Raw genomic sequence first — 27,908 nt, 5'->3', positions numbered from 1 at the left:
CTGAAGAGCTCATTTTAAGAACGGAGAAAGCATGTTATCATGTATTTTGACACACACAAGGCAAACATGCGAAATAACTCAACTCAACAGAATTTAATGGAAGAAAAGGCAAGAAATTTATTCCTCAAATTTTGTTGAAGCCATGTAAAATGAAAAAGAAAACATGTCCCTGAGTGTAGAGACCCCAGATTTGCACAGTAAGGTTAATTCCCAGCACATGAAGAGGGATGAGGTATATCTAAAAACAACAAGTAAGAGAACAGAAATAGAACGGACAAAAAGACATTAAACATCCTTGCCAAACTGGTAACTGCATCTCAATAGCTTAAATTCTGCTGTAAAGCAAATATGGAACAGAGAAAAACATACAACTCTTGATGGTTTTACTTCCCCAAAACAGCATTATTTGGCTGTAGATCAGAATTGTATTTTATTTTCTTAAATAACAAAACAGTTTGATAGGTATTGAGTTACAAAAGTATTGAAGAGGTGGAAAGGCTTGTGTGACCGGAATGTGAACTTTGAGAATATGCTGCCATTCGACTTTTCTTAAATAACAAAAAAAAAAATCATTAATACACAAGAACATTTTTCTCTAAAAGCATTTGTGTTGACACATAAAAACAACTCTCAAAGTGAGAATGGGAGGCCTCATAAAGAGACAAAAAAGAATAATCATTAAAACGTGTTCTGAGAATTACCACCTAAATTCAGCAGGTTTTTATAAACTACTACATAAGACAAAAAAAAAAAAAAAAAAAAAGATTTCGACTTGTTTTCATAGGAAAAAGCAAAAATACTGTTCTAATTAACTTACTAGTAGCATCTTTGGTAACTTGTAAAAAAAATAGAGAATTTGGAAAATTGTGGATATCAATTTTAGGTACAATGTGTACCGACAACAAGACCATTTCTTAAATTAGCTGTCCTCTGATGTAACTATATGCTACAATCATAAAAATATCATATCTTTCTTTTTCCAGTTCTTGGCTTTTTCCTGACTCCAGTATAAGACATAGACCTCTGTGGCCCCAGTACCTGAATAATGGCCATGACAGAAGGCAGAGTTCATATTAATGCAAACACTCAGCAGAAGGCATGTGACACGTACACAGAGGTAAAAAAAAAAAAAAAATCCTACAGACATTGATATAATAAATATAGTTTTCTATAATTTACAACACAACAAGTAAGGCCTTATTTACCAAATACACAAATGAGTTTTCTTTTGCCTTAAAAAAAGTTTTTTCCTCCAGTTAAGACTCTTGTGCAAGACTTGTGATCCATAGGACACTTGTGTGTTTATGTGTTTCCTTGGAGTGTGCACTGTCATTATAATTCATGTTCTTTCTTTGCATCAGGACAGGATTTTTTTTCTGCCAATAGTGCAGATCATCAGGGTTTCAGTTGGCATCACGGTGCACAGCAGCAACATGAGTGTGTAAGATCATGGTAGTCACAGCAGTACCCTCTCAGTAGTCAACAGTACATCCAGTGAAATAAACTCTGAGCACATCTGAGCACATCAGAGGTATCTCCTAAGCAACTAGCTTCAACTTAATGCAGTTTAAGCTGTTAAAGTGCTCTGGTGGCCTTGGTCGTCGGAACCACAGCAACCCTCATCATAGTGAGGTGACAGGACAAATGGTCACCTGGGGCTGGGAATCATCTGTCGGTTCCACATGCCACGTTTGGAGTGAAAGTGGTGAAAGAAGTTCCTCAAGTAGATCCTCTCCACCTCCAGCCCTCCCTGGAGAATCCTGCAACAGAAACCAGAGGAAATTTTTACCTAGGCATTATATATATGTATGTATATGCGTGTGTTTTTAACCCCAAATAATAATAATAATAATCATATTTTTAGAGGTGATGCTGCTAGGGGTGATGTGATGTCATCTGTTAAAAACTGTTAAAATGCCATGTTTCAAAAACTTTTTTATATGACAAAAACAGACTTAACGTGAATTAATAGAACTGCTCTCATTTAAAAAGTAGACAAGAAGAACAGTGAAACCACAACAGAAAACCAATGGATCCGAGAGTCCTAAGAACATCTCTAGTCCTTCCCCTCTACCCAAAAATTAACTTTAGTAATTTAAAGACCTAGGCATTCACATCTACAAAGATTACAGATACCCCAAAGCAACAAAATTGGTATAATTTTTGAAACATAAACACCAGTCAATGGATTAAACGTAAAGATGTAACTCTCTGCTCTTCCATTTTATACCTATTAAAAATGTTGTTTTTAAAATTTGTTTAAACTTTCCTAGTTTCTAGTTTTAATTTCTTCACTAAAGCTGTTCCATAGTTTAACCTCTTAATTTAATAACTAGGGAAATCACAGCTTGATTTTTGATTATAATATCCCTCTGAGTTCTTGCTTACCCTCCACTGGTAGAAAAATCTTTGGATACTGTTTGGCATTTAGTGATTTTTAACTCTGAACATGATCTGCACAGTTTTAATGCCTTAAATTTCAGTGTTTTCTTTTTGATGAAGAAAACATATAGTGGTCCTCTGTATTTGGATTTGATAATAATTTTTAGGGCTCTTTCCTGGAGAATGAGGATCAGTTCTGTAGTCGTCTAGTATGTGCCTCTCAAAACTTGTAAGTAGTACGTCATGTATGGGAATATGAAGGAACAGTATAAGATGTCTAATGAGATCTGGTTTAAAAAATATTTTACTTAATATAAAAGTGAAATGGATTTGATATCTTTTATTAGATATAGTTTTTTTATGTGATTTCCAGCACAGTTTATTATCAGCTATTACTCCAAACATTTTTCAGTCATTCTTTCTATTTCTTCATTGTTTATCAGAAGTTTCTCAGTTGAAATACTTACAAAAATGATAAATATAGTTTTGATGAGGTTCAATGTTTGTTTGAATCAAACTAACTCTGCCATTTCTTTAGTTCATTTCCAACTCTATCCTAAAGTTTTCCATGTTGTCCTCACAACAAAGTGAAGTTGTGTTATCTGCACTAAAAATGCTCTAGTATAGAGGAACATTCACATGTATTAATGTAAAAGAAAAAATAATGGCCCCAACACTGAAGCCCGTGGGACTCCACACTGTACTTAAGTAGTTATGAATTTACCTAATTTAAAAATATTGATACCTGTTGTTTAAGTTACTAATGAGCTAAGTGATTGCTACTAACCTTCTTCCATGTTTCTGAAGTTTTATGATTAATTAGTCATGGTCTTCTGTGTCAAAAAGCTTCATTTTTTTCTTTGTTTTTAATTGCTGATATTGTTTCCTCTACACTCTAGGAGAGCCATTGCAGTTGTCTGGCTGTTTCTAAATCCATGTAGAAACAACATGGTTAAGTTCCTGTCATAATCTTTGACCTACTTGAATTCCTTATTTTCTGAAAACGGTATCGACACCTACCTGCTCACAAACGGGTATTCATAAGCCCCAAACATTCAGTGGTTTGATGTGACTGCGAGAATGTTCTTTATTATTAGTTCAGCATAGTTATGTGTTTGTATAATTTTCTGTATGTAAATGTAGTGTTTCGCTGGTTTTATTGTAAGTTACTGTAATGTAAATGAGGTGAGTACAATTCAAAAGATTTGGGAGAACAACAACGCAGCCAGATAACATCACTACCCAAGGTGCATTGTACAAAAGCGATGCGCCCAAAAGCAAAATAAGCAGGAGTGAGACATAACACAGGCTGTGTGAGAGCTAACAAAAGGACTTTAAACTAGCGATAAAGTTCTGTACAGCAGAGGGCGGAATCAGACTATAATCAGTGCTGCAAAAAAAAATTCTCATATTGTGTTGTCACAATATCACTGGATGCTTTTAAAAAGAATAGTTAAACATTATACCTGCTTAAGATTTATTTCCAAAGTTAAAACCCCAACAAACCCAGAGCCAGCACTTTCTTTTGTTTTCTTATGTAATAAAAAAAAAAAAAAACAAACAAACAAACAAACAAACGATAGGTTAACATCTTGTGGTGTCCATAGCAATGACAAAAAAACAACAACCTAACAAACAAATAAAAAAAACATGCAGGTTAACATTCTCTGATATGGACACTCAGCCTATCATGTTCAAGGCCTTTCAGCAGTTTACTTTATTGTGTATTTTCTTCTCTTCTCATTTGTTTCAGTGTTAACAGAATTAAACCTTTTACTGTTTATTTTGTTGTGCATCAATGAAAACTGCAGAAACAAACTATTTTTCATGAAGTACTACGGGACACACCTGTCAAGCAGCTCCCAGTCTTCTCCCCCCCAGCGGTTTGTGAATTCTTTGGTGTTCATTCCTCCTATTGCATCCAAATCTGATTTATAGATTCCCAACAAGCCAAAGCCATTGACCTCCCAGTAACCTGAAACACAGACAAGAAGCATTAATGCATGCAATACTCCGGGAAACCTTCAGCTTTTATCTCAGGGGATACATCCCTTAATTCATTTTTTAGACTGTTTTGTTCGACCTTTCTTTGTGTGTCTCAGTCAGTGATTTGGTGACTCACTGACTGAGACACATGATACATCTCATACAATGACAGCTGCTTTGAATAAAGATCTCATATGGATGTATTTTTATTCATCTACACCTGCCACAGGGAGCAACCTGGCATGACCTGATGCCAATACTTTAGAAAAGGTGAAGCAATCAGGATTGTTATGACTGCAGCCCCGCCCTCTCTCAAGAGTGTGCTACTGGCCTTTCTTTTGAACTGTGTGTGTGTTTTGTCAGTGAATCCTCAAAGCGTGAGTCAGTTCACCTGTGCTGCTGCTGCAGGAAAAGCCTGATGAGTGAGCAGCTGCAGTGAAACAGCCAGCAAATTAGAGGAGAGCATGTTCATCTTGCACCTTTTAGAAGCTTGACCAGCCTAACTTTAGTGCAGTTTTGTTGCTTTTAGCTTGCTTTGTGCCTCTCCTTGTCTGTAGGTATGTCTCTCTAATAATCTGTCTCTGATCTAGGAATTTTGGGTAATGTGGTAATAACTGTATCAGGGCATTTAAAAATAGCTACTTATTGACTTAATTACTGCCATGAAGATAGTGATGTGTGATGAGCAAAATTTAACGCCTGGAGAATGTGGTTGTGTTTTAGGCAGCAGCATTGCTTGTGTGTGATGATGCTTCTGATGACATGTCAATGATGTTGGGCTAATTTATCAAACAAATATCCAAGAATGAAAAGGACTTGTTTACACTTGTGTGTCGGCATGGCATGCGCTATGGTCTTCATTAAAGTCAATAGTTAAATGTGCACTGCTGGTTATAATGTTATCCACAGCAATAAAAGTTTAAAGATTTGTTAATTCCTCTTTCTGGGTTTAATAAAAGAAACATTTTAAGGTCAAATTTTCTGTAATTTGGAGTAATTATTTCATTGTTCTGGGTCAGAAAAGAATAGTCTTGCTTTTCAATTCCTAATCTTGAAACATGTCCATGTAAAACACTTATTTTCAAAACTACTGGTGCTTGAGCTAATAAAAAAACATCCTAGAAAGATGATTAAAAGATGAAGTGTTTAAGCTCTCTGACAAAACAAAAAGATGTTGTAACAATGCAACGTAAATGTAAGCTTATCAACCTCTGGCCTCAGATGGCGTAGACCCACAGTCCAGTCTCATGACGATCGGAGCAAAGGCCATGTATCCCTCTATACAGTGCTTCCTGATGGTATCAATGATGGAGGGAGGGAAGTAGATGTGGAGGTCACAGAGAAACACAATACTGTGGTCATCCTGAGGGAGAATGAAGTTTTACTATTACGGTCTACTCACACATCCATCATTTCATCTTCATGCCAAATAAAGTATGGATACTCACATCTATAAGGTCAATTCCTGCTTGCAGACCAGCGGAGCGCTCAAAGTTTCCACTCAGCTTCACATACTGGTACCTGAAAGATGCAAAACACATAGATTCAACACATCCTGTTCAACCAGTTCAGTGGAAGAGTGAAGCATAAACGCTTACCTTATGAGTTTTGATTTCTGAAGAGCGCTTCTCACATCCATGTCAGTGCTGTTGTAGTCAGCAATGATGAGATTGAAGTTGATGTCTCCAGTTTCACTGAACAGCTGCTCCATGTCATATATCAGCTGCTGCACCCATCGGGCCTGATTCTTCACTAAGAAAGACGTGTAGTAATGCATAAATAATCAGAAACCTTAGAGAGGCCTGTGTAATAACAAGCACAGTCTGTTCAAGTCAGTGTTAATATGGAAGCATGCTAAACATCTGCAATTAAACAATATAGTCACTGTTAAGAGATGTGCATGTTCAAATCCTATTCTCAAATGTAGAAACAATATGTATAAATAAAATGAGACTGAGCAGTCATCAGATGCTCTAATGATAACTGAGTACCCCATTTGAAAATTTTACTTTTCAGATCTTGTCCAAGGTGGTCTGCGTTACTCTTTTACAAACAGAAGATTCAAAATATCTTTTTTTTTTTTTTTTTTTCAAAAAGAAAGAAACAGTGAGATCAGACTCTTGGCACAACTTAAATATGACACTAAAGGACAAAAAAGACAAATACAGGCCTCCTTTTGCTGTTTAGGTTAAAAATCAAAGGGATTTTGTTTTAAATGTTGTGATATCTAGTCAATATGGTGCTCTATGTGGACTGAAGTGGACACACTGATGCCATTTAAAATCATAGCCACACTTTTATGCCTTAGAGCCAGAAGTAGAAGAAGCCAGGGGCATTTTATTGTCAATTCTGTCTGTTTATCTCTATTTCTGGGTCATTTTTGTGAACACCATATCTCAAAAATCTTCCAAAGATTTTCCCCTTTCTTTGCATAAATGTTTACTCTGATTCAAGGATCTCGTTTTGAGATAGATAGCCCTCATGTTCATTCCTTGCTTGTGAACATGATATCTTGAGGAAGCTTTGGGAGATTTTCTTCAAATTATGCACAAATGTTAATTCTGCACATACAGTGTCTATAAAAAGTATTCACCCTTTTGGATGTTTTAACCTTAATTTCATAAATTGATCATGTTTAACATAACTTGGCTATTCTGACACAAAAAGTTGACATAAAACCTCTTTCATGTCAAAGTGAAAACAGATTTCTACTGATATGCCAATTAAACAAAAACACATACTTTAAAATAAATGACTGCATAAATATTCACCCCTTCAAGTCAGTATTTTATTAGATGCACCTTTGGCTGAAATCCCAGCACTGAGTCTGTGTGAACAGGTCTCAGTCAGGTTTGCACATCTGGACACTGCAATTTTACTTCATTCTTTTTTCCCAAACTGCTCAAGCTCTGTCTCAAGCTCAAGCTCTCTGGGATTGGCCATGAACAGCCCTTTTAAAGTCCAGCCACAAAATTCTCTATTAGATTGAGATCTGGGCTTTGACTCAGCCAGAACATCCATCTTAGTGTCTTTAAACAATTTCAGTGCAGCTTTTGCTGTATTTTGCCACATTCATTTTACCATCTACATTTAAAAACCTACTAGGTCCAGCTGCCAAGACATCACCACAGCATGATGCTGCCACCACCATGCTTCACAGTGGGGATGGCGTGTTTGTGTTGATGAGCAGTGTTTGGTGTCCAATCAGGGTTTTGTCTGATGGTCAAAAGGCACCATTTTGGTCTCTGCAGACCAATGGACTTCCACTTGACCATGGAGTCTCCCACATGCTTTTTGGTGAACTCTAGTTGAGATTTGGTGAGTTTTCTTTAACATTGGCTTTTTCTTTGCCACTTGTTTGTAAACCTTTGACTGTAAAGAACCCTGGTTGTTGTATGCAGAGTCTCTCCCATCTCAGCTGCTGAAGTTTGTTAACGCCTTCAAGTTTTGCACGATCACTCGTGGTTTATGAGGAACAGCCTGATATAGGCAGATTTACACATGGGCCATGTTCCTTCCATTTCTTGATGATGGATTTAACTAAACTCTAGGGGATGTTCAGTGCCTTGGATTTTTTTTGTTTCGATCCCCTGACATATACTATACCTCAATAACCTTTCCCTGAGTTGCTTGGTGTGTTCCTTTGTTTTCATGGTGTAATGGTAGCCAGGAATACTGATTAACCAGTGACTGAACCTTCCAGACACAGGTGTCTTTTAGAACAATCACTTAGAACATTCAGATGATCCCAATTTTGATAAGTGTGAGACTACAATTGGATTGGCCTCTGTTGAATTAGGTCAGTCACTTAAAAGGGGTTAAGATTTATGCAATCACCCATTTTACCTTATAAACTTTAGTGTAATTGATATAACTTTGGAGAAATCACTGCATAACAAAACACCATCAGTGCTTAGTGAGTTCCAGAGACTTATAACCATCAGGCAGTGGTTCTAGCTTTTTTCTAAAATGCTTTTGAACTGTGTTTGCCACTGTTCATGGTGATATGTAATGTAGTATCTAACATCATTCAGCTGAGGACCATGTTAATAAATGTTCGTTGATACAGCGTAGGTGAGAGTAAAGCGTATAACAAGATAGATCAAAGGTGGATCTACCTGGTACTATGAAGTGGACGGTTGCAGTAGGATTCCAGCGGAAGCCCACCGGGTTGCACAGCACCACCTGAGGTTTGGACTGATGGAAGTTGAAGTCATCTCTGTACTCCCTGCTCCGGCGAATCAGAGCATAGATGTAGTGTGACAGACGCAGCAGGTGACCATTCACATCTTTCAGCTCCAGCTCCAGAAGGTAGCGGCTGCCCTGGACCCCGTCCACACGCTTCACCACATTGACCACACGGACCAGGGTAAACTGTCTGCAAGGTCAGATAGAAACAAAGGACACACTGAAATGTGCTGCAAAACAGAATTAAAATTGTTTCACATAATTGTCCCTATAAAAACTAACATTTCCAAACACTGAATGCTCAAGAACCAAATAGGAAGGCAGGTTCACAACCTGCAGATATGCTGGTACATGTAAATATTGTAATTCTTTCATCTATCAAGGTAGCCATTGAGGTGGTTGCAGGTGAATGTGTGTTGAATTTAAGTAGTCAAAAGCCTTAAAGCAACATGACAATTTTATTATTTGAGATACTAACTTAATAAAAGAAGGCTCATTCCTAGCACAAAGTCAGGATCAGGAGAAAAAGTAAATACTGAAACTAACCCATGGTGCTTTATGTTAAGTTGCTCCATGAAAGCCTCGACCATGGATAGAGCTTCGCTGGCTGGGAGGAGCAGGTTTCCTGAGATGTTGCAGTTCAGATCGATCCAATCCGATCGCTGTGCCTGAAGGTCAAGGTGTCTCACCTGGAAAGTCTGGTTCCAGTTTACCTCAGGATCAAACACTGGCGCAGGTGTGAGGTCCTCATCATCTGCACCTTCAAAGTCTTCTTCTAGTCCCCACAGGGAGTCTCTCTCACCGTCCATGGCTTCCTTCCTGTTCTGAACCTCATCCTCCTCGCCCACCTGATCCTCTCTTCCTTGTGTATCAGAACGCCTTGTGTCACTTTTCCCTCTCATGATCATCTTTGGTCTGTGGGGGTTATTATCAAAATCCTGTTGTAGAGGCATATTCATCTCTATCTCCTTATCCCTGAGGTGTTTTCTGCTATCTGTGTCCCTTTGATTGGGTTTGACTAAAGGGTTGTCTCTCTTAAATGTGGTGGAGCGCTTGGTGGGGGCTGGACTGAGCTCTACTGCTCCATTTTTCATTTCATTTTTCCATTGCTCATTCAGTTTAGGGATCTCCAGCAAAGGAACATCTCTCTTTACTGACTGAAGTTTAACATCTTTTATTTTTTGTATGTGGGTATTGTTCATTTTACGGGTCTTCTGGATCTGAGGCTTTTTAGGATGGAGTTGATCTGATGGGACTCGGACAGGTCTTTCCTTTGCTTTAAGCTGCTCTTTGTCCACTGTTGTGGTCACATATGTCTGTCTTTGCCTCACAGATTTTTTCACTAATTTGACCTTTTTTTTCTTTACTTGTTTTGTCTTCCTTTTGGGTTTTACATTGCTTACTTTTGCCTCCAGCCTTAAGTCTGTCCCGTTCTGCTGCAGGTGCAGGTGATCATCCGAGGCCTGTGTAGGCATTCTTTGTGAAGGTTCAGCTTGTTTTTGTGCCACTTGCTGATGCCTTGGCACCTGCAGTCTCGTTTTAGAGGAACTCCTGAGTTTCTTATTAGTTTCTTCAACGACAACTGAGAAGAGTTTGCGTCTGCGTTTCTGTACATAGTCATCATAATCATCACCGTAGTCTGGAAAAAGAGCATTATCTATCTGGTCCGGCCTGGCTTCCTTTTCTCTCCGATAGGCTTCGATGTCAAGCTCGTTCTCCTCATCTTGCACTGATTTCCTTTCCTGGAACCCAAAATCTGATATTCACAAAAACAAAGACAGAAAAGGATTGTTATGAATGCAACTAAATATAAGAAACTTTATATTTTTTAAGAGAAGTGAAGTGAACTATACCTCTGCCAGTGTTTTCATTTTCAGGTCGGTCTAGTCTCATGTACCTGGAAAAACCAAACCTGATGACAAGGACACAAAACACAAACAGTTATTCAAAGTTTAAGACATGTTAATGTGCCTAATGTAGAGTTAATATCACAATTTACTGTTCAGTTGGGACTTTTTCTGTAGAGTAAGACTCTGAGCAGATTCAATGTTACATCACCCTCTCTAGGTTACATGAGACATCTACTTCAACATCAGCTCTGTACCTTTACAAGTGTTTTCGTTTGGCACTAAATGCCACAATTAGTCTTACTACACACTTATGATATATGCATCATTATGATTATGCAAAAGGTCTCACATCTTTATGTAGTAGGGGCTCTCGTGGTAGAAGCAGCTGTTCTCTGTCTCCATGTGTGAGAGGCGGGTGTAGTCGTTGGGGTAGATATAGGACATGTGGACCTGGAGAGATGAAATGAATAGACATGCTGTTTAAGCTGTGAGAGCTTACTGATGACTCATCAGGTCCTGCATACTAAGGGTTATCTGACCTCTGTCTCCAGGTTATCAAACAGGTGCTTGCAAATGTTAGGTAAGAACAAGGCTGCCCATAAGGGGGGTCAAAAGGGAGAGCTATCTGGGGCCCATGGAGATCAGTAAAATCATGGTCCATTGTAAAGTACAATCAAGCTGTGGAAACCATATTTTACCTAAATAACAACTCTTATCAATGCAACAAATATAGTTTTTAGTATATAGCCTTCTTAAAAATGTAAATCCCTTTTCTTGAGACATAATTAAAATGGGCAAAAATGGCCAGAAAAGGTGGATTTTAATAGTAGCAGAATAGGGTTAAAAGTGGCAAAAATGTTTTCATAGTGGCAAAAAAATGTAATGACCGGAAACAAGTGGCTGAAAAAGGTGAATGGGGTTACAGGTGGCAGAAAGAGGTTTAAAGTGCCAAAAATGGGTGTGACCAATAGTGAAATGCAGTTAAAATTGGCAAAAGAAAGCAGAAGAAGCTGTATAAAGGGTTTTACAGTGGCAAAATGGCATAAAAGTGACAGAAATAAGAAAAACTTGGTCAAAAGGGATTAAAAAGTGGCAAAAGTTGGTTTCAAGTGGCAAAAATGGCCAGAAAAGGTGGTGAAATGGCATTTTAAAAGTAGAAAAAATGTGTTAAAAGTGGCAAAAATATTGTCAATGTAGCAAATTAGGCAGAAAAAGCAATGAAAATTGGTTTTGATCAGAAAAATGTTGGTTTAAAGTGACAAAAAAAGAAAAAATATGTGCAAAAATAACACAAAATTGATGTTAAGTGGCAAATTATAGTGGCAGAAAAGGTGAAAAACATGGTTACAAATGGACGAGTAATCAGTTTCAACATTAGAACACAATAATTGCTTGATGCACTTTTCAGCTCCAAAATGAAGTAACTGTAAGCCAGGATCTTAGCATCAATGCCAACACAGGCCATCATAAAGAAGAAAAACTGTTTCCTTAAATATTTTTCTTTTGCATGAACATTGTCCAAGTGTCCTGTGATTCAAACGCTCAATGTATGAACTGAGAACTCTGAGGAACAAGATGTTAGGAAATGCAAATAAACTAAAATAGATGAATACATACAAACTGTAGTCCTTGGTAGCGCGACAGGGGAAAGTCTTTGATTGTGTAGCTGGGTTTATACGAACAATCGGGCAGAACACCTTGTAGAAACTTGCTGTTCATCAGAGGCACTAAAAACAAGCACAACACACAAATTTGACAACTTCAGGCATCAAGCAGGGGGAAATGAAAGGAATGCAGGAGAGACTCATCTGTTGAGAAACAGAAACCTCTCTCACCTTTGTAGAGAGCATCTCGCTGGTCCTCCCTCAGCATGTCTGCTGCGACACTGTGCTGTTTTGTGGGGGTGCGTTGGTGGCTTGCAGCCGTCTGTGGTACGTGTGCGATGTCACTCATTAACAATGCTGACTCATCTGTGAGATGAACCACAAGCATGAGAGAAGTGTTCCGACTTAATTGCACAATAAAACCACTGACTTGGTTTGCAGGTTTTAGCATCTTTGCAGAATAACAAGGCAAACAGACCTGGATTATGAGATTTACTCCGAGCCCTAGACTTATCTAGATTTACTGAGTGATCTCCTGAGTCATGAAGTGTGACTTTTTGTGTGCTCACCAACATAGAGGGAGATGTGATGAGATTCAATAACCATGAATCTAACATCGTGGTCCAAGAGCTGCCACTGCGAAAAACATACGCTTTATTTCTCAGTTTAAACATAAAAACTGACAAGAGAAAAGGAATGAGAGAGTATATTCTGTGACTGAAGGGTCCAACTACTTACTGCCACCTCCACATGGTCAGTCCCTCTGTCGTTTTGCTTGTGTATAACTTCAAAAAAGTACCTCCTCTGGGCTGACAGCCTGTCAAAAAAAAGCCATATTAGGTGCAACATAGTCTAAATTTGATGTAAGCACAGGGTCTGTGTTGATGGTCTTGTTTATTTAAGCTGTCTCATATTAGGGCTGCAGCAGCACAACAACAACATAAATATCTGTGTATTAGTCTCTTTTCACTTAGCTCCTATAAGAGTGATCAGGCAGATAATGTGCATTACATGAACACTGTACCTCTTTTGGTAAAGTTTATTTTGGATGCTAAATAAATAAAAAAACTATCTGCTGTATTATTTGTTTCTTATGAAAATAATTATACACTCCTCATAATTTTGGCTCATCAAAGTGCCGGCTGCTTTCCCTATGTGTGGGTATGCGCATGCCAATGTAATGTTTTTCTTTTATTTTCTTGCTACTGTATTTAGACACACATTTTAGAAATGAAAAATAACGAGGAAAAGAGTAAAAATATGACCGTTAGGGAAACATGTGCTCTTTGCCTTTTTTTATAATTGGTAGGAACTCACAAAACTCTTAACTCAGTACCTGGAAAACTGCCCACACAGTGTGACAAAGCTTTTCAGTGAGTAAGCAATAATGCTATGACGTGTAACAGTAATAAGTATAGTACCATGACAGGTTTCATTTCTGTCTTACTGAGTACAGATAAGGACTATTCAGATTCAGGCACTGGTTTGATCTGATCTTTGATCGGGACTTGCAGAAGATGAATGTTAATATGGGTGCAGACAAAAACAGATAAAACTCTTACAAAGCCTGATGACCACAACTCACACAATGCCACTCTTGAAAACAATCTCATCATTTTGGTGGTTTAGGATGGTTTAAGTAAACCTTCAGAGAATATACAGTAGATCATAACCAAAGAAAAATATATGCACTATGTTTCCCTTTGACAAAGAATTCACAAACAAATACCAGAGATAATCTTTGAAATGCTTTATTAGTTTGCCATCCTGCCATTAAGAAAGTCTTTTTGTCTTATGTGTCGTCTCAAAAATTATACTTACTTATGACTTACATTTCCTATCTCATCTATGGATGCTCAATCGTCTGTGAACATGGATCTGCGATAACTCAGTAATAAGTAAGATAACGTCTGTTACTCTCCTGCTGCTTTCTGGTGCAAACACTTTCAGTTTTTAAGAATCCACTCTTCAAAAAATGACAAGACAAGGGTTGATGAGTTGTATTGTGATAGTTGTAGTAAAGATCACAATTGTTTCACCTTTCTCTGCTACCCTTCCTTCTGGTGCACATTTGCACCATGAGTGAAGTTATGCACTCAGTTAGATGTCCCGCCTGTGACTTTAGCTGCTGCTAAAGAACACATAGAGCATATTTTACACTAGAATGCAATGCATTGCTCTGAGATTGCTTTGGTCTTGCCAGAGAAGACCTACTCTGCCACAGATTTTCAAAAGCTACAAGAAGGGTCTGGCTGCAGACTGTACATGCTGTATATCTCAGAACAATACATGCTTAAACTTTCAATATAAAATTTGGTTAAATTTCTGTTTAGGGTCAGGACAAGGGTTAAGGTAAAATTAGGATACCAAAGGTTGAAAGTTAAACTGACCTGCAAAGCCTGATTAAGAAACGTGTAATAAAATTGAGTAAACAATCTGCTTACATGATAAAAGCTTGTCATCCATGAAAATATTCAACCACAGCAAGCAGGGCTCCATTAGCTGCATAGCCTATGTAGATAACAGAGCTAAAAATAAACTAAACGAAACTGACCTCTCAAAGCTGCTTCATAAGCTATGTAAAGTACAGACATTAACTATATAGCTAAGTTAGCTGTAGCTAAAGCTCATGTTGCTAAAGCTAACTTAGCTACATCGGCTTATGTGATAACGTTAATTACATAACCAGCATAGCTTTTTTAGCTTTAGCCAAGTGCCTCAGATGAACAGTCTGTGAGAGTGGTCGTCAGAGTTCAATGTTTTGCAGCCAGACTGTCTTGAAAGTTACTGCAGCTCAGTCAAATTGTAAAATATTTAACACCTTTAAAATTGTAGTTAAACTACATGTAGTGTGGACCAATATAAACACTTAATGGTTAAATTTAACTCTGAGTTTAATTAACACTGTCAATTTTGCACTGTATTGTACTTTATCATAGAAGTAGGATTTTACCTGAACAACCTGGTTAAAGATCTACTCTATTGTTTTTTCCACCAAGGAAAGATACATTTTTACTGTACAGCTCCTTGTTAACCTTTCAGCACTTAATGTTAACTTTAAATTAGATACTTTTTACTTTTACTTGAGTAGATTTATAGGGTAGTACCTTTAGTTAGGTAAATTTGAACTAGAGAAACTGTACTTTTTCATGAATACAATAGTTGTGTACTTTATCTACCTCTGGTTGGTAAGAGATCATTTTTGTCCTGTTTTAAGTAAATATCTTTTCTATATTAATTATCATTACTTTTTAAATTCTTTATCCATGTAAATCTGAACTATTATTTATTGTCTTCCACATAAGCATCCTTTATATGTTTTTTATTACTTTTATTAATTTAATTGTCTCAAACTGAAGAAATAAATTTTAAGCGTCAACATTAAAACCTGTCTGGGCTGATGCCTCTCCAACTGATGCACCTGTGATAACAGTCACTCCTTAAACTGAACCAATCCTTCTTAATATAAATTGAGTTTTTTTAAGACAGTTACATATCTGAACAGTCTCTGTAGTTCAAAACTTGCTCTTTTCGTTTGTTTTAAGTAGAGCCCATCTGAGTGGGAAAAAAAGAAGTTCCCCATATCTGTGCTCAAACCAGTATTCCCACGTTACTGTGGTATTAAGGTGACTGTGATGACAGTTGTTGCCTTGAGGACATCCCATTGTGAATCAAATCTGGTCACACACAACACACCCACACAAGAATGAAGGCACTAATAAGTTTGCAATGAGGATGAAACTCACTACATAAACCTTGTTTAAAGTTTTATTTTGCTTATTTACATTGCAGTTGCAAATGTATCTTGCGGTCATGCAAAGAGACTGCCTGTGACAGGGTTAATTATTGCACACACAACAGAGAGCCTCCTGTTGATTTGAATGTAAAACATAGTCTTGTGCCAACTCACCAAACAGGTCTGGAGGTTTGACTGGCATATTTCTCAAATTCACCAGGAGCCGTCCACTCTTTGCCACTCTATTATAAAGAAACAGCAGACACATTTTATCATGAAGATCATTGTAACATGATTCTAAACTACTTAAAAGGTTTAAGATAAGTGTACCTTTCCAACCCAAGCCAGCAACTGCAAGTTCAAGGGGGAGTCATCTGTGCTGAGCCAAAACTCAGAGTTATCATCGGAGCTCAAGGCAAACACAAACTCTCCTGGGAGACAGAAAAAAGACAACAGATAAGAGATCTGGAGAGAGCGTGCATGTATGAACTCGGTAACTGACAGGAAGTAGATGTAGGATTACATGTATACCTTCAGTGTACGGATGTATATAACCAAATATCCTGAGCCCATAGTTGGTCCACTGAGGAGTGACAGCCAGTTTCTTCACTGTAGTCCTGGACTGGAAGAGAGAGGGAAACATTAAGGATCAGCCATGATGTTTACATAGACGAGCATGAGGATCTCACGTTTGGATGTTGAATGTCCCTCTGAGTGAAAGAAGCTGTGTGTACTAAGATTTGTGTCAGAGTATGTGCAGCAACATCAAACACTGAAATTCATTCAATAAGCAAAATAATAAGAGCATAAGGTTTTAAAATTCATATGTAAGTGCTAAGAAATGATCTTTTTTTAAATTTCTGGTGTTAATACCAGGAAAAAAACTTTTTTAATCAAGTGTGAAAGACATCAGTTGGTTTGAGTGCTTTCCTGCATATCTATTTATAGACACTAGTTATAGAAAAAAACTTGGTTTAAATATTAAACACACTTTATGGTTATATACTGTGAAGCACTGGGGACTTACAAAATTGCTATATGTGTACTTCAGTAGGATACTAACATTGCTAATAATAACTTGGTACTAAATTTTTATGATTCTGTGAAGCCAACCAAATTTCATGGCTATCATACAATAGTCATGTATAAACTGAAGTCAGATTCCTCTTCTGGGCGCAATAACTCAAATTTAAAAGTGGTCATGATTCTTGATTTGTCCTCTCACAACTGATTGTGGGGAGATCATCAAACATAACAAATCTGTATTATTATGCTCCTTCAAAATTAGCAATTTATAAGAAAATTAAGAGTGAAATTTTCTCATATTCTAAGTTAGAACAACATATTTGCAAACATCTTACAATATCTCAAGCTAGCTTTTATATCTGTTACATTTCTAGCTCATTAGCTTGTTACCTTAAGCTAGTGAACCAACATTTGTGTTAGCTAGAAGTTAATGTCTCTCTGCTATCAATTAGTGTAACACTATTGTACCATTTTTAGCATGGAAGCATAAACAGAACTCTCAATGTGAGTGTAAGTCAAAGGAAAATTAATGTAAATATTGTGAATGAACAAATTGACAAAATAGGATGGCAGTCTTAGCTGAGATCTTTCAGTCTTGAACATGGAGCTGAATGGACAGGCATTGACACTGAGCACATGCAGAGAATCTGAAGGGATAAAAGAGTGACTCACATGAGGATAGAGCGGGTAGTGCATGTTCTTGAAGAGGTCATCCATAGAACTGCCACACCAGTCCTCAAAGACATGCAGATTGGCCTGTCCCTTATACTGCAGGAAGAAGAGACACACATTGGTGTTTGTGTGGCAGTAAGTAAGCAGTGAGACAATCCACCATCTGGCCTCAGTACTGAGCAAACTAAAACCAACAAATACAGACTTCCTTAGATACCACTTGACAATACAGTGACAGGACTGCTGCTTTCAACTGTCACCTGATTCCTGTTGTCCACACCTTTTCCTGAGTACAAACACGCAACTTAAACCACATCAGAAAAAAAAAAAGATTTCTCCTTTCTCTAAAGCTGCATCACGCTGATAACGGTGGCTTGTTATTCTCAACAAATACTCTAAAAAAACCCCCGTTCTCTTAATGTAATTCTTCCTGTGTTTTAAAAACAAGACATAACACAGTAAAGTAATACTAATTAAATGGCTGGATACCACTAGAAGGTTTTTTTGTTTTCATTGTGGTTTGGGTAAGCTAAACCTCTCCGTAAGCTCTACACCTTCTGAGGGGTGGATCACAGGAACAGGATGACAATGGAGACTGCTGTCAAGTTTCTCTTCCCCACCTGTAATTGTTTAATTGAAAGTCTGTAGAAAACCCTGGAAGACACCCATACACGTAACTGAAGACGTAAAGGCCCAGATGCCCTGTAAACAAACACCTGTTCGACATCTGCCAAAGAGGCTGTGTTATCGGATCTGTGTTTGCAGACCGCAGCACAGCAGCACAATAAGGCGGGCGGGAGTCAAAGCGTCGCTGTTACAAGTCTTTTAGTTCAACAGATTTCATTATGTTTAACCCTCTGCTGTCATTAGCAGTGCTAGTTAGCATGACCTGAGGGGCTCTGAAGCTGAGACAAAAGGCTGTAAAATAATGACTCACAGGCCCTGTGGTGCGTGAAGTCATCTAAAAAGCCTCTTTAAGGACCGTGTCTGCAGGACTGCTTAACCTGGAGTCTACAAAGTGAATCGTCTGTCAAGCTTGGTCATTTTTTCTGTTTCTCTTTCTTGAATGTGAAGTTTGTGTCTGTGTGATTAATGTGTAGCACAGTAATGTGATCAAGGTATGCTCTCTCAACTCTATGTTTAATGTCTGCATTAACAGCAACATTAAGCCAATGCACTCTGTCGTCCAGTCTGTGGCTTTAATACAAGTTGCAGTGACTCATATTACAACAATTTAAACAGCTGTTTACAGGTGTTTAAACTCATGACTCCTTCATTTTAAATTCCATCATAATTAAAAAGCCTGCTATGGTGTTTAGTGAGGTCAGAGAAGCAGCTACTGTATAAAGAGCGGTAGCGAGGATGACTAACTGGCCCCTGTTAAACATAAGTTAAATCAACAATAAACATGGTACTTCCAACAAATAATTTTCACAATAAAAAGCTGCAGTTGTTGTTTTCCTCGAGCGCCTTAATTGTGACACACATACCAGGAAATGTAGTGTTTTAAATAACAGCTCTGCCTTTTTTCCATTCTTTTGTTTTTTTTGAAAACTTCACTTTTGTTGCTTCCTGAAACAATTGTCCCTAGATATGCCATTGTTTTGTTGAATAATCTTTTTGTAGCTTATTTTAAGATTTTTGTTTTAAACGGTTTGGATACGTATTTCTACATGTTTGTTTTTGGCTGACCGCTGAGGGCAGCCCTGCAGATGGCAATGTCTGTGTCTGAGTGAGTCTCTCTGTCTGTCTGTCGCTGAGTGAGTGACGCTTTTGTTTGAGCCATTATATTACAGAGTTGCGTTTGCTTGGACTGAATGCTGGCAGTGATGGCTGCCTCCACTTTGTTAACTAGGCTGTAGTTAACATAATGTATGGCTTATTCATCCAGAGTTGCTCTATGGGCGGAGTTTACTTGTGCTGAAAGTTTTTCAATGGCTGCCCTAAATACTCAGATATAGCTTTAGCCTCTGTTTCCCCACATCTGTTCCACATTTCTGTATGACAAAGAATAAAACAACCCTATAAGCTTTTCATGTTGGGAAAGATGCTTTTACTCCTCTGCTGAGCTGCTTTTGCTAACTGATAGTTGAGGGGGAAAAGCTAACTTTTGAATGCTTGTGTACACTACGGCTGCTCGTGTAGCAATTAACTATAAGTCACAGCAGCACTTAGTCAAAACTAGACATTTCTTTATTAAAACAAGTAAGGACAGCAACCAACACTACAACATGGAAAGTTTTTGCTCTTCTGCATGTTTATGAGATCGTTAGGGGGAAACGGTTAGCTGTAGTGTCCCAGCTAATTTAACTGGCACAGAGCCGCAGCAGCGCTTCTGTCTCAACACACATCATGTCTCATCCAAACAAGCGCAAAGAGCAACACTGAAAGCTTTCTGACTGAAAAAAATGTTTTCTGTACCTGTACCTGGTTATCACACCTTAGTAAATTAACCCTAAAGCTATCTTGTTTTTGGACATCGGTGCCATCCGTGGTCAATAATGTGTGCGTAGGGTCCGCTCGCTCGGCCTCTCTCTCTGTCTCTCCGTTACACAGACACTGTCATCACGTCTGTCCCGTATTTTCACCTCCTGCTCTGCATCCTCTCTTGCCAAACGTCACTTTCTACCATTATTTAGTTTGTGTATTTATGATTAAACTCCATAAAGTTGCCGTGCTGGTCCTGATCAGGAATTAAATGACGTCATCGAACTTCCTCGCGCAAATCAGCTGTTAAGGTTGCGGGTGAAAACAAATAATGAAGAGTATGATTTATGATGTTTCAGTAAAAGAAAGGTTATTGCTGTTAACACTGAAGCAGAGACACAGCGAGGAAGAGAAAGTAGCAAAACGTTTATTGGTTACCATTTTTTTTTGGCAATTTTAAAGTGTTGTTTGCTCTTTGAATAAGAAATCAAGTTTTAAGTTACTAGAGAATTGTGTAACTTCACATATTATACCACCAAAAACAATAAGAGAAATTTTATTGTGATTTGAAAAAATACTGTAGTTCATATCGGGTATCGATGCACATGTATTGGAAATGGATTGGGACAAAAAAATGTGGACCGGCCCATCTCTAGCTGAGATCGGGAATAAGTTCCTTTTTTTCTACGAAAGAGGTTGATGTCTTACTTCTACGGGAGTACAAACCATCACCTGTCACAAGCGATCTCAGGTAACTTGTAACAAATCTAACTTCATTATTTTTGACTTTATGGCTAATATCAAATCCACTATGGAGAAAATTATTTGGATTTTTATTCCTAGAACCATGCTGTTGAGCTCTATGGTCTCCTCATATGGGGCCTGACTTAAACGTAGGCCATCACCCATCATGGTTGCCCTAACTTCTAACTATAACTTCTTTGATCTGCTTGTTTTTTTAAAACTGCATTTTAATATCTGTTTGTGTAGCATCTTTTAACTTAAGCTTTTAAGTGTATATTGGAAATGAAGCTGTAACAATTGCTACCACATAAGAAGGGCTATTCTCAGAGATAACCGAACTGGTTGTAGCACTTCAACAATCTGATGGATACATTTTTGAAGTTTAAAAAACAGCAAGGCAATAACGCAGCATCAGCTTTCCCTGAACATGAAACATGAGGTGCCAGCAGCAACTGGCTGAAGCGCAGCACTGCTTAATATAGTGGAAATATGATGACTGTGACACAGATGCAGATGCCACTGCAGGAAATATAATGTAGTGCACACTGAGGTAAAGGCACTGAGGTGGGAGGAGTTGGGCAAGCCTGGGCGGGTTATTCAGAGTTCAGAGGAGGTGAGACACAATGTTTAAGCTTACAAGTACCGTGGGGATACACACACTCACCTCAGGTTTCCAGGTTTGTGGAATGAAGCTGGATCTCCAGGCAGCAGAATTGTCTGCAGAGATTGGTTGCTGGTCTTTCCCGGTCTGGAAAAAACACATATAGAAAATCCTTTTTACCCCTCTCTGAGCAAACACACACCCCATTGCATCACCTTGTTTTCTGCTACCACTTCTTTTTCCGTGCGTCGCCCTTACCCTGTCGTCAAACATGACTCTCCTCCAGCAGCTGCCAGCGCCAACATTCATGCCTGAGGAAGAAGTGGAAGAAACAATCAGAGCAGCACAGGGTTGACTGACAAAAATGTAGCACAGTATCTTCAGATGATTTGAGAGATTGACTCTTGATGGAGCAGGTTTTTATTCATGCACTAGCTCCTGGTGTTGCATGTACACAGAGAACCCATGAAGTAGAGTGGCTTAATTTGCATCTAGGTGGCACACAGGAAAATAAGCTAAACCACAAAATGAGCTATACGAGAGGACATATACAAACATATATATGTGTCTGTGATACTGCTCGAATGTGGCAGAAAAAAAAGCTCCTCTGAAGAAAAAAACACACCAACAAATGACCTTAAACTATGCAAGCAACCATAAATCACACCTAGGGTTGTAAATCTGACCTGCTCAATGCTAAACAGAGGCTCAGCATGTAAAGGTGTTACCAAATACAGTTTTTTTAAAGCGCTTGCTTTTTCATCTATTTTTTCAGATCTTGCGTTGCATTGGAAATAACGCCCAGTGCCACCCTCACCCATCTCTTTACCAGTGACCTCCAAATGTAAATAAACTCAGTCCCATCCTTCAATGAGCTGAGCTAACATCGCTGACACTGTAGCAGATGCAGAAATATTATTCTTCCAACCACTTCCCTCATCCTTCAAATTACACAGTGGTTTGTATTTTAAAAGAGGACCTCTGTACTTTATGAGCTTGTGGTGTAAGTGAGTGAATTGGGGTTGTGGTGCTAGTGGAGTCGGAGTCTGTCATTATCACCAGGGTGGAGATCTCCGAGCACACACCCTTGAGACACGGGGGCCAATTTTGGAGACGCAAGTAATTCTAGAATGGTGGTTGAAAAAAGCAAGAGGGGGATTATTTTCATTTCCATATGCACTCATCTAGGCTTCATACCAACACTTCTTCTGTCACCTTTTTGTCACATTGTTAATCCTATTGCTCACATTTTTCTAACAATACATTTGGACTTCTAATCTGATCAGCTCAAAAGGCTGTTGTGGCTTAGTTTGGTGAAGTACACTCATTTTATTTGATATAAAATAACATTTTTGGAGGGTTTAAAGGCTTTAACCCACAAAACAGGAGACAAATAAGACATTCAAACAATGAAAACTAAGGAGGTTCTTGCACCAAAGTTGAATTCTTTGGCTATTCTGTTTTTTAACCTTTTATTCAAAATTGGTACAGCTACTTTACAGACTTTGCAAACCTAAAACTTTTGATTCAGAAGGATTTTATGAAAAAACAGGCACATTGTTATCAGTTTTTATAGGAGTTTACATAGTCAAATATATGGCAAACAGTTATGAGGAAGGGAAATACTACAGCCAGTGTTATGCCAAAGGTTCTCCTTATAAAACAAAATGGATTAATGAAAGATATCAAGCCTTAACTACAACTCTGTCTTCATCATTAAAGAAAATTTGGCTTGAGAGGATGAGATCACACCAGGATAAAAAAAATCACATAGTCATGACAGGCAGTGATTTCTCCATTGGGACATTTATTAACTGCAGCACCTTTAAGGTTATCTACGTTCTTAAGTGCCTGTGTGACCTACATGTGGGAAAAACAAGCCTTCCCTCAAAGACCCAGCCCACAGAGCCCAGCCTGTAAACGCTCCTCTTTTGGTAACCTCTGCCTCTCTTTCAGTTACTTCACTACAGTTCACATGTGAAGAACATGCTCCCACTACACTGCAAGGAAACAAAGTGCATTTTTATTTGGCACACTGACATAATGACTGTCAGGGTTGTTCTTTAACAGGATGTAGAGTCATCATGAAGTTTTTATGATGTTGACATAAACTGATGCTATTTCCTTATGGTCCCTTTGATACTCCTTTTATTTTTCTATAGAAGGGTCCTACAGATACCCCATTGACAATTGACATTGTGGTGTAAGCTGATAGCTAATATAAACTGTTGGAGCTTATTAAGCCAGATATTTATGTAAACCTTGTGTGTCTGGGGTGTCTAGAAAGATATCTCCATTGGTTTATATATGATTCATCATATACTACTTCACTATATTTCTGGTTTGAATACTGCATTTAAATGTAAAATGCAGTTAAAAGCTGCACTAGCTACAAAAAATATATATCAACATAAGTAGGGCATACAAACACACCACCCCATTCACACACTGAAGGTGAAGGTTGGAGAATTGACCATTATCAATATTAGCTAATTTTATTCTAACGCATCCATACACATTTACATGCCACAGATGCAGCAATGGGAGCAAAATTGGGTCAAAGTGAAAACAGATTTCTACAAAGTAATGTCAATTAAATAAATGCAAGGAAAAAAACTGATTACATAAATATTCATCCCCTTTAAAGCAGCTGACCTAATTCAACAGAGTTCCAGCCAAATGGTGCCAATTAGTCTCACAATTAGTAAACTGGGGATCACCTGAGTGCAGTGAATGCGTCTCAGGTGATTGTAGTATAAAGACACTTGTGCCTGGAAGATACAGTCACTTGTTAATCAGTATTCCTGGCTACCATTACACCACGAAGACAAAGGAACGGACACTCCAAGCAGCTCAGGGAAAAGGTTATTGAAAAGTATAGGTCAGGGGATGAATACAAAAAAAACAAACAAAAACAAAAACAAAAAACAAGGCACTGAACATCCCCCAGAGTTCAGTTAAATTCATCATCAAAAAATGAAAGGAACATGGCACATGTGTAAATCTGCCTAGATCAGGCCGTCCTCACAAACTGAGTGACCATGCAAGAAGGAGACAAGTGAGAGAGGTCACCAAGACCCTTATGACTACTCCAAAGGAGTTACAAACTTCAGCAGCTGAGATGGGAGAGACTCCCATACAACTGTTGCACCAGCTGGAGCTTCATGGGAGAGTGGCAAAGAAAAAGCCACTGTGGAAGAAAACTCATTAAATCTCAACTAGAGTTCACCAAAAGGCATGTAGGAGACCCCATGGTCAAGTGGAAGTTCATTGGTCTGATGAGACCAAAATGGTGCTTTTTGGCAAACACCAAACACTGCACATCACCACAAACCCACCATCCCCACTGTGAAGCATGGTGGTGGCAGCATCACGCTGTTGGGATGCTTCTTGGCAGCCGGCCTTGAAAGGCTTGTAAAGGTAGGGTATAAAATGAATACAGAAAAATATAGGAAAATCCTGGAGGACAATCTTATTCAGTGTGCAAGAGACCTACGGCCTGGAAGGAGATTTTTTCCAGCAAGACAATGACATAAAGGTTGTCAAAAAAGCCTAATCATGTTGACCATGACTGATTTACAACATCAATTAAAGGGTAAATCATCCAAGGGAGTGGGTACTACTTTTTATTAGCACTGTATATCAGTTGTAACTATTGGCATAAGTTTCCATATCTACTGATATAAATATCACATGCAGTATAAGTCAGCAAAATAAAGTAGGGCATTACATTATAACCTAATCTGAAAGTCCATTCATTTTATAATCTATTTTGTATTTTCATTAAGTTCATACAAGGGTTGGTGTTGTAAGCTTTACTTGCCTTTAACTACAAGAGCATAGATATACACAGAGTCATCTATGATATGCAAGTTTGTACACACAACGTCCATGTATCATCTGATACATCTAAAATATTCTATATTCTGTCATATGCAGGTTCGCGTACATTTGAACCCTGAAAGGGAAATTCAGTTAAGTCTTGTTAAATGTAAGTGACAAAAGCAAACTTTGTTTTGTGTCATTGTTAAGCAGGTGAAAAATCAAAGAGTCACTTTTGCCCATCCATATTTACCAGCCCTACCAGGGACTGTGACAAAAACAAGTTGCAGTAAAAGTTCAAACTTTGGCAGATACTAAACTTTTGCTGACTCATGACAACGCAAGCAAATACATTTTTATCCAAAAATATAAGGTAAACCCTTCTTTGTACCAGGCTTTAGCACTTATGTTTCGCCTGTCTTAAAGTGATTTAAAATGCTGTGAAATTGTCTGCTACTATAAAAACAAATGAGAAAATAACTGCAGTTACCTGGATTGACTTTCTGTGTCTAACATTTTTTTCCATTCCATGCTTCTCAGTAAATAAACCTTTCTGATGGCACCATCAAAGCTCCCTTTGTCACCATCATCTGGAAAAATGCTGACTGCAAGAAATATTAAGATCTTCATATTGCTTTTTCACATTGGTTTGAAGGCTTTGAGCAGGCTTTCCCCAGAGAGAAGTCACAGTGACAAGGGGGCTGCAGCCCAGGAATGTGTAGAAAGGCAAGGCCTTTAATGTAGGTCTGAGGCATGTGTTTACATGTCAGGCTCATTTCAAAGTGTGTGTGTAGATGTGTGTGTACGTGATGTTTTCTTAGTTCATTCTTGTGGTGAGACACGGACCTGACTTTTTCAGCATTGTCATCTCCTTTCCCACCAGTGTGGTGACACCCTGATGTTACACTCAGGTGCGAGCACAATGCAACAGATGGAAGACTTGAGGTGTAAGGTGAGGACAGGAAGTTTGGTTACCCAGTGTGAGACGAGAGACTTCCTTCTGAGTGTGAACCTGCAATCTGACCTCCCCTTCCCCCCTTTACTTCACTCAAACACAAACACACTGTACTCCATCTCTTTCAAAACGACCTGTTGTTTCACCTGCTGTTGGCTCATGTTTCCTGTGTAAATGCATCCAGCATCATTCATGAAAAGTAAATGATGTTTACTACATTCCTGTGACACTCACTTAGAGACTTCCAGTAAACTTCAGAGCTGCTTTAAGTGGTCAGAAAATCAGGAAAACATTGTAAATTGATAAGCAGTACCAATGAATAGTACTTTTGTGTCATTCTGGATGATATTAAACTTTTTATCATCACACAAGTTGTCTCTAGCTTTTCCTCACATCATCATAAAATGCTGCTGAATTGTGCTGGTGAGGTGATGATTAAGCTCTATGGTTAATATGTTAAATGGAGCTGCACTTTGCAGGCTACTCAGTTTTTACCATTAATGAAATAGGTGGATATTACTGTAGTCGTTTTAACTGCACCCTAAATCCAAGAATAAATTCATGCACATGCATGAAAAAAATAAACTCTCAATATAGAAAACTACCTGAAATATAACTAGGTGCTGCATATCAATGGCCAGGTTGTTCAGTCAGTTACACGTATTACTTTTACAAAAGTTACAAACACTTGTTGAGCAAAACCTGTAGTAACAATGTCCGAAAGTTGGTTGCCAACCGCCTTTGAAAAGAAAGAAAGAAAGGAAGAAAGTAACAATGTCCGGACTGGAAACGAGAAACTTACCGGTGTCACTGCTCCATGCTTTCGCAGCGACAAGCTCATGGTAGACGGCAAACACCCCCACCAGAAGAATCGCCCCGAACAGAAGATACCTGCCGTTTCGACGCAGTTTCTTCAAAGGGAAAAAAGCCGCAATCATCTTGACTCTCGGGCCACATTCATCGGCCGAGACACCCGCTTTATCATCAGGAAGGACCGACCCCGCCGTGAGCCTGTCCTCCTGCTGCCACCCCACTCGATGCACACTACCGGCGCCCTGGATATTCCCAGTGCGCCCGGCTCCTTGTGGCTCTCATCCCGCGAAAAATCCCAGCATGGCCCGAGGTGGCCCCACCGGTACCCCACACTGAGCTCTCTCGGTCATGTAAAATTCCTAAGACGGTATTCTTGATGCTCCTTCTCACAGAGGGCTAAAGTCCTACTGACCACTGCAGCTCCGTTTACTACGCAGCACAAACAACAGACTGAATCGTGAAACCTCACACCAGGTTCACTTCACTCAACTTCGTGAAAGACTGTCAACAATCCGAGAAAAACGCTGGGACACGAACAGCCCTGCCTTCAAAGTAAAAGCATGTTGCATGGACGAGAATCGGATGATTAAATATTTCACCTGTATTTTTTTTTTTTATCTGAGCACATTATGAGACTATTTTAATATACCCTTCAAGCTACATGTTGCAGACCAAACCAAAAAAGATGCTGATTTTTACAAAGTTTTAAGAAATTGGCTACCGGCGTTTTTCATGACTATTATTACTATTTTAAAACATAAACTGTTGCAAGGAATATAAGCACTCAAGTTGCCTGTTGCCAAGTTTTTCTGCAATTCAGACTGCTGTTCAAGGAGTTTTTATTAACCAAATGAGAGATCACCCCATATACACTGTGCATATGACGTGGTATTGAAACAGCTATTGATATAGTTTGATTGTTAGAAAAAATTACAAGCACCTTTCACAAGTGATTTATTGTGAAAGCGTACACCGGAAATTCTCTTCGATCATAGCTGGTTCGATAGCGCTGTCTTATGAGATCTGAAGGAGGGGTGAAACCTGTGGAACTCCATACCTCCATACAAACGGCTTTAAAGGTGTATTAGACTGGAATTTTCCC

General features: G+C 38.6%; 1 protein-coding gene across 1 annotated transcript; it reads right to left on the bottom strand.

The window, feature by feature from the left end:
* Nucleotides 1-118: 118 nt before the first annotated feature.
* Nucleotides 119-27,228, bottom strand: b4galnt3b (beta-1,4-N-acetyl-galactosaminyl transferase 3b). Its single transcript, XM_041794910.1, has 20 exons — nt 26,796-27,228; nt 21,475-21,527; nt 21,280-21,363; nt 17,445-17,540; nt 16,278-16,368; nt 16,077-16,177; nt 15,921-15,988; nt 12,749-12,827; nt 12,580-12,646; nt 12,242-12,376; nt 12,024-12,133; nt 10,756-10,856; nt 10,410-10,468; nt 9,103-10,312; nt 8,487-8,746; nt 5,967-6,120; nt 5,817-5,889; nt 5,578-5,731; nt 4,231-4,357; nt 119-1,760 (listed from the first exon to the last, which is right to left on the bottom strand). Exons 1-20 carry the CDS (start codon nt 26,929-26,931, stop codon nt 1,649-1,651), a joined length of 3,270 nt encoding a protein of 1,089 aa, XP_041650844.1. The 5' UTR covers nt 26,932-27,228; the 3' UTR covers nt 119-1,648.
* Between the last annotated feature and the right edge of the window lie 680 nt (nt 27,229-27,908).

This window comes from Cheilinus undulatus, linkage group 9, assembly GCF_018320785.1.
Source record: "Cheilinus undulatus linkage group 9, ASM1832078v1, whole genome shotgun sequence".
Classification (NCBI taxonomy): Eukaryota; Metazoa; Chordata; class Actinopteri; order Labriformes; family Labridae; genus Cheilinus; species Cheilinus undulatus.
The sequence above is the reverse complement of the archived record's forward strand: the minus strand, read 5'-3'. Positions and strand labels throughout refer to the sequence as shown.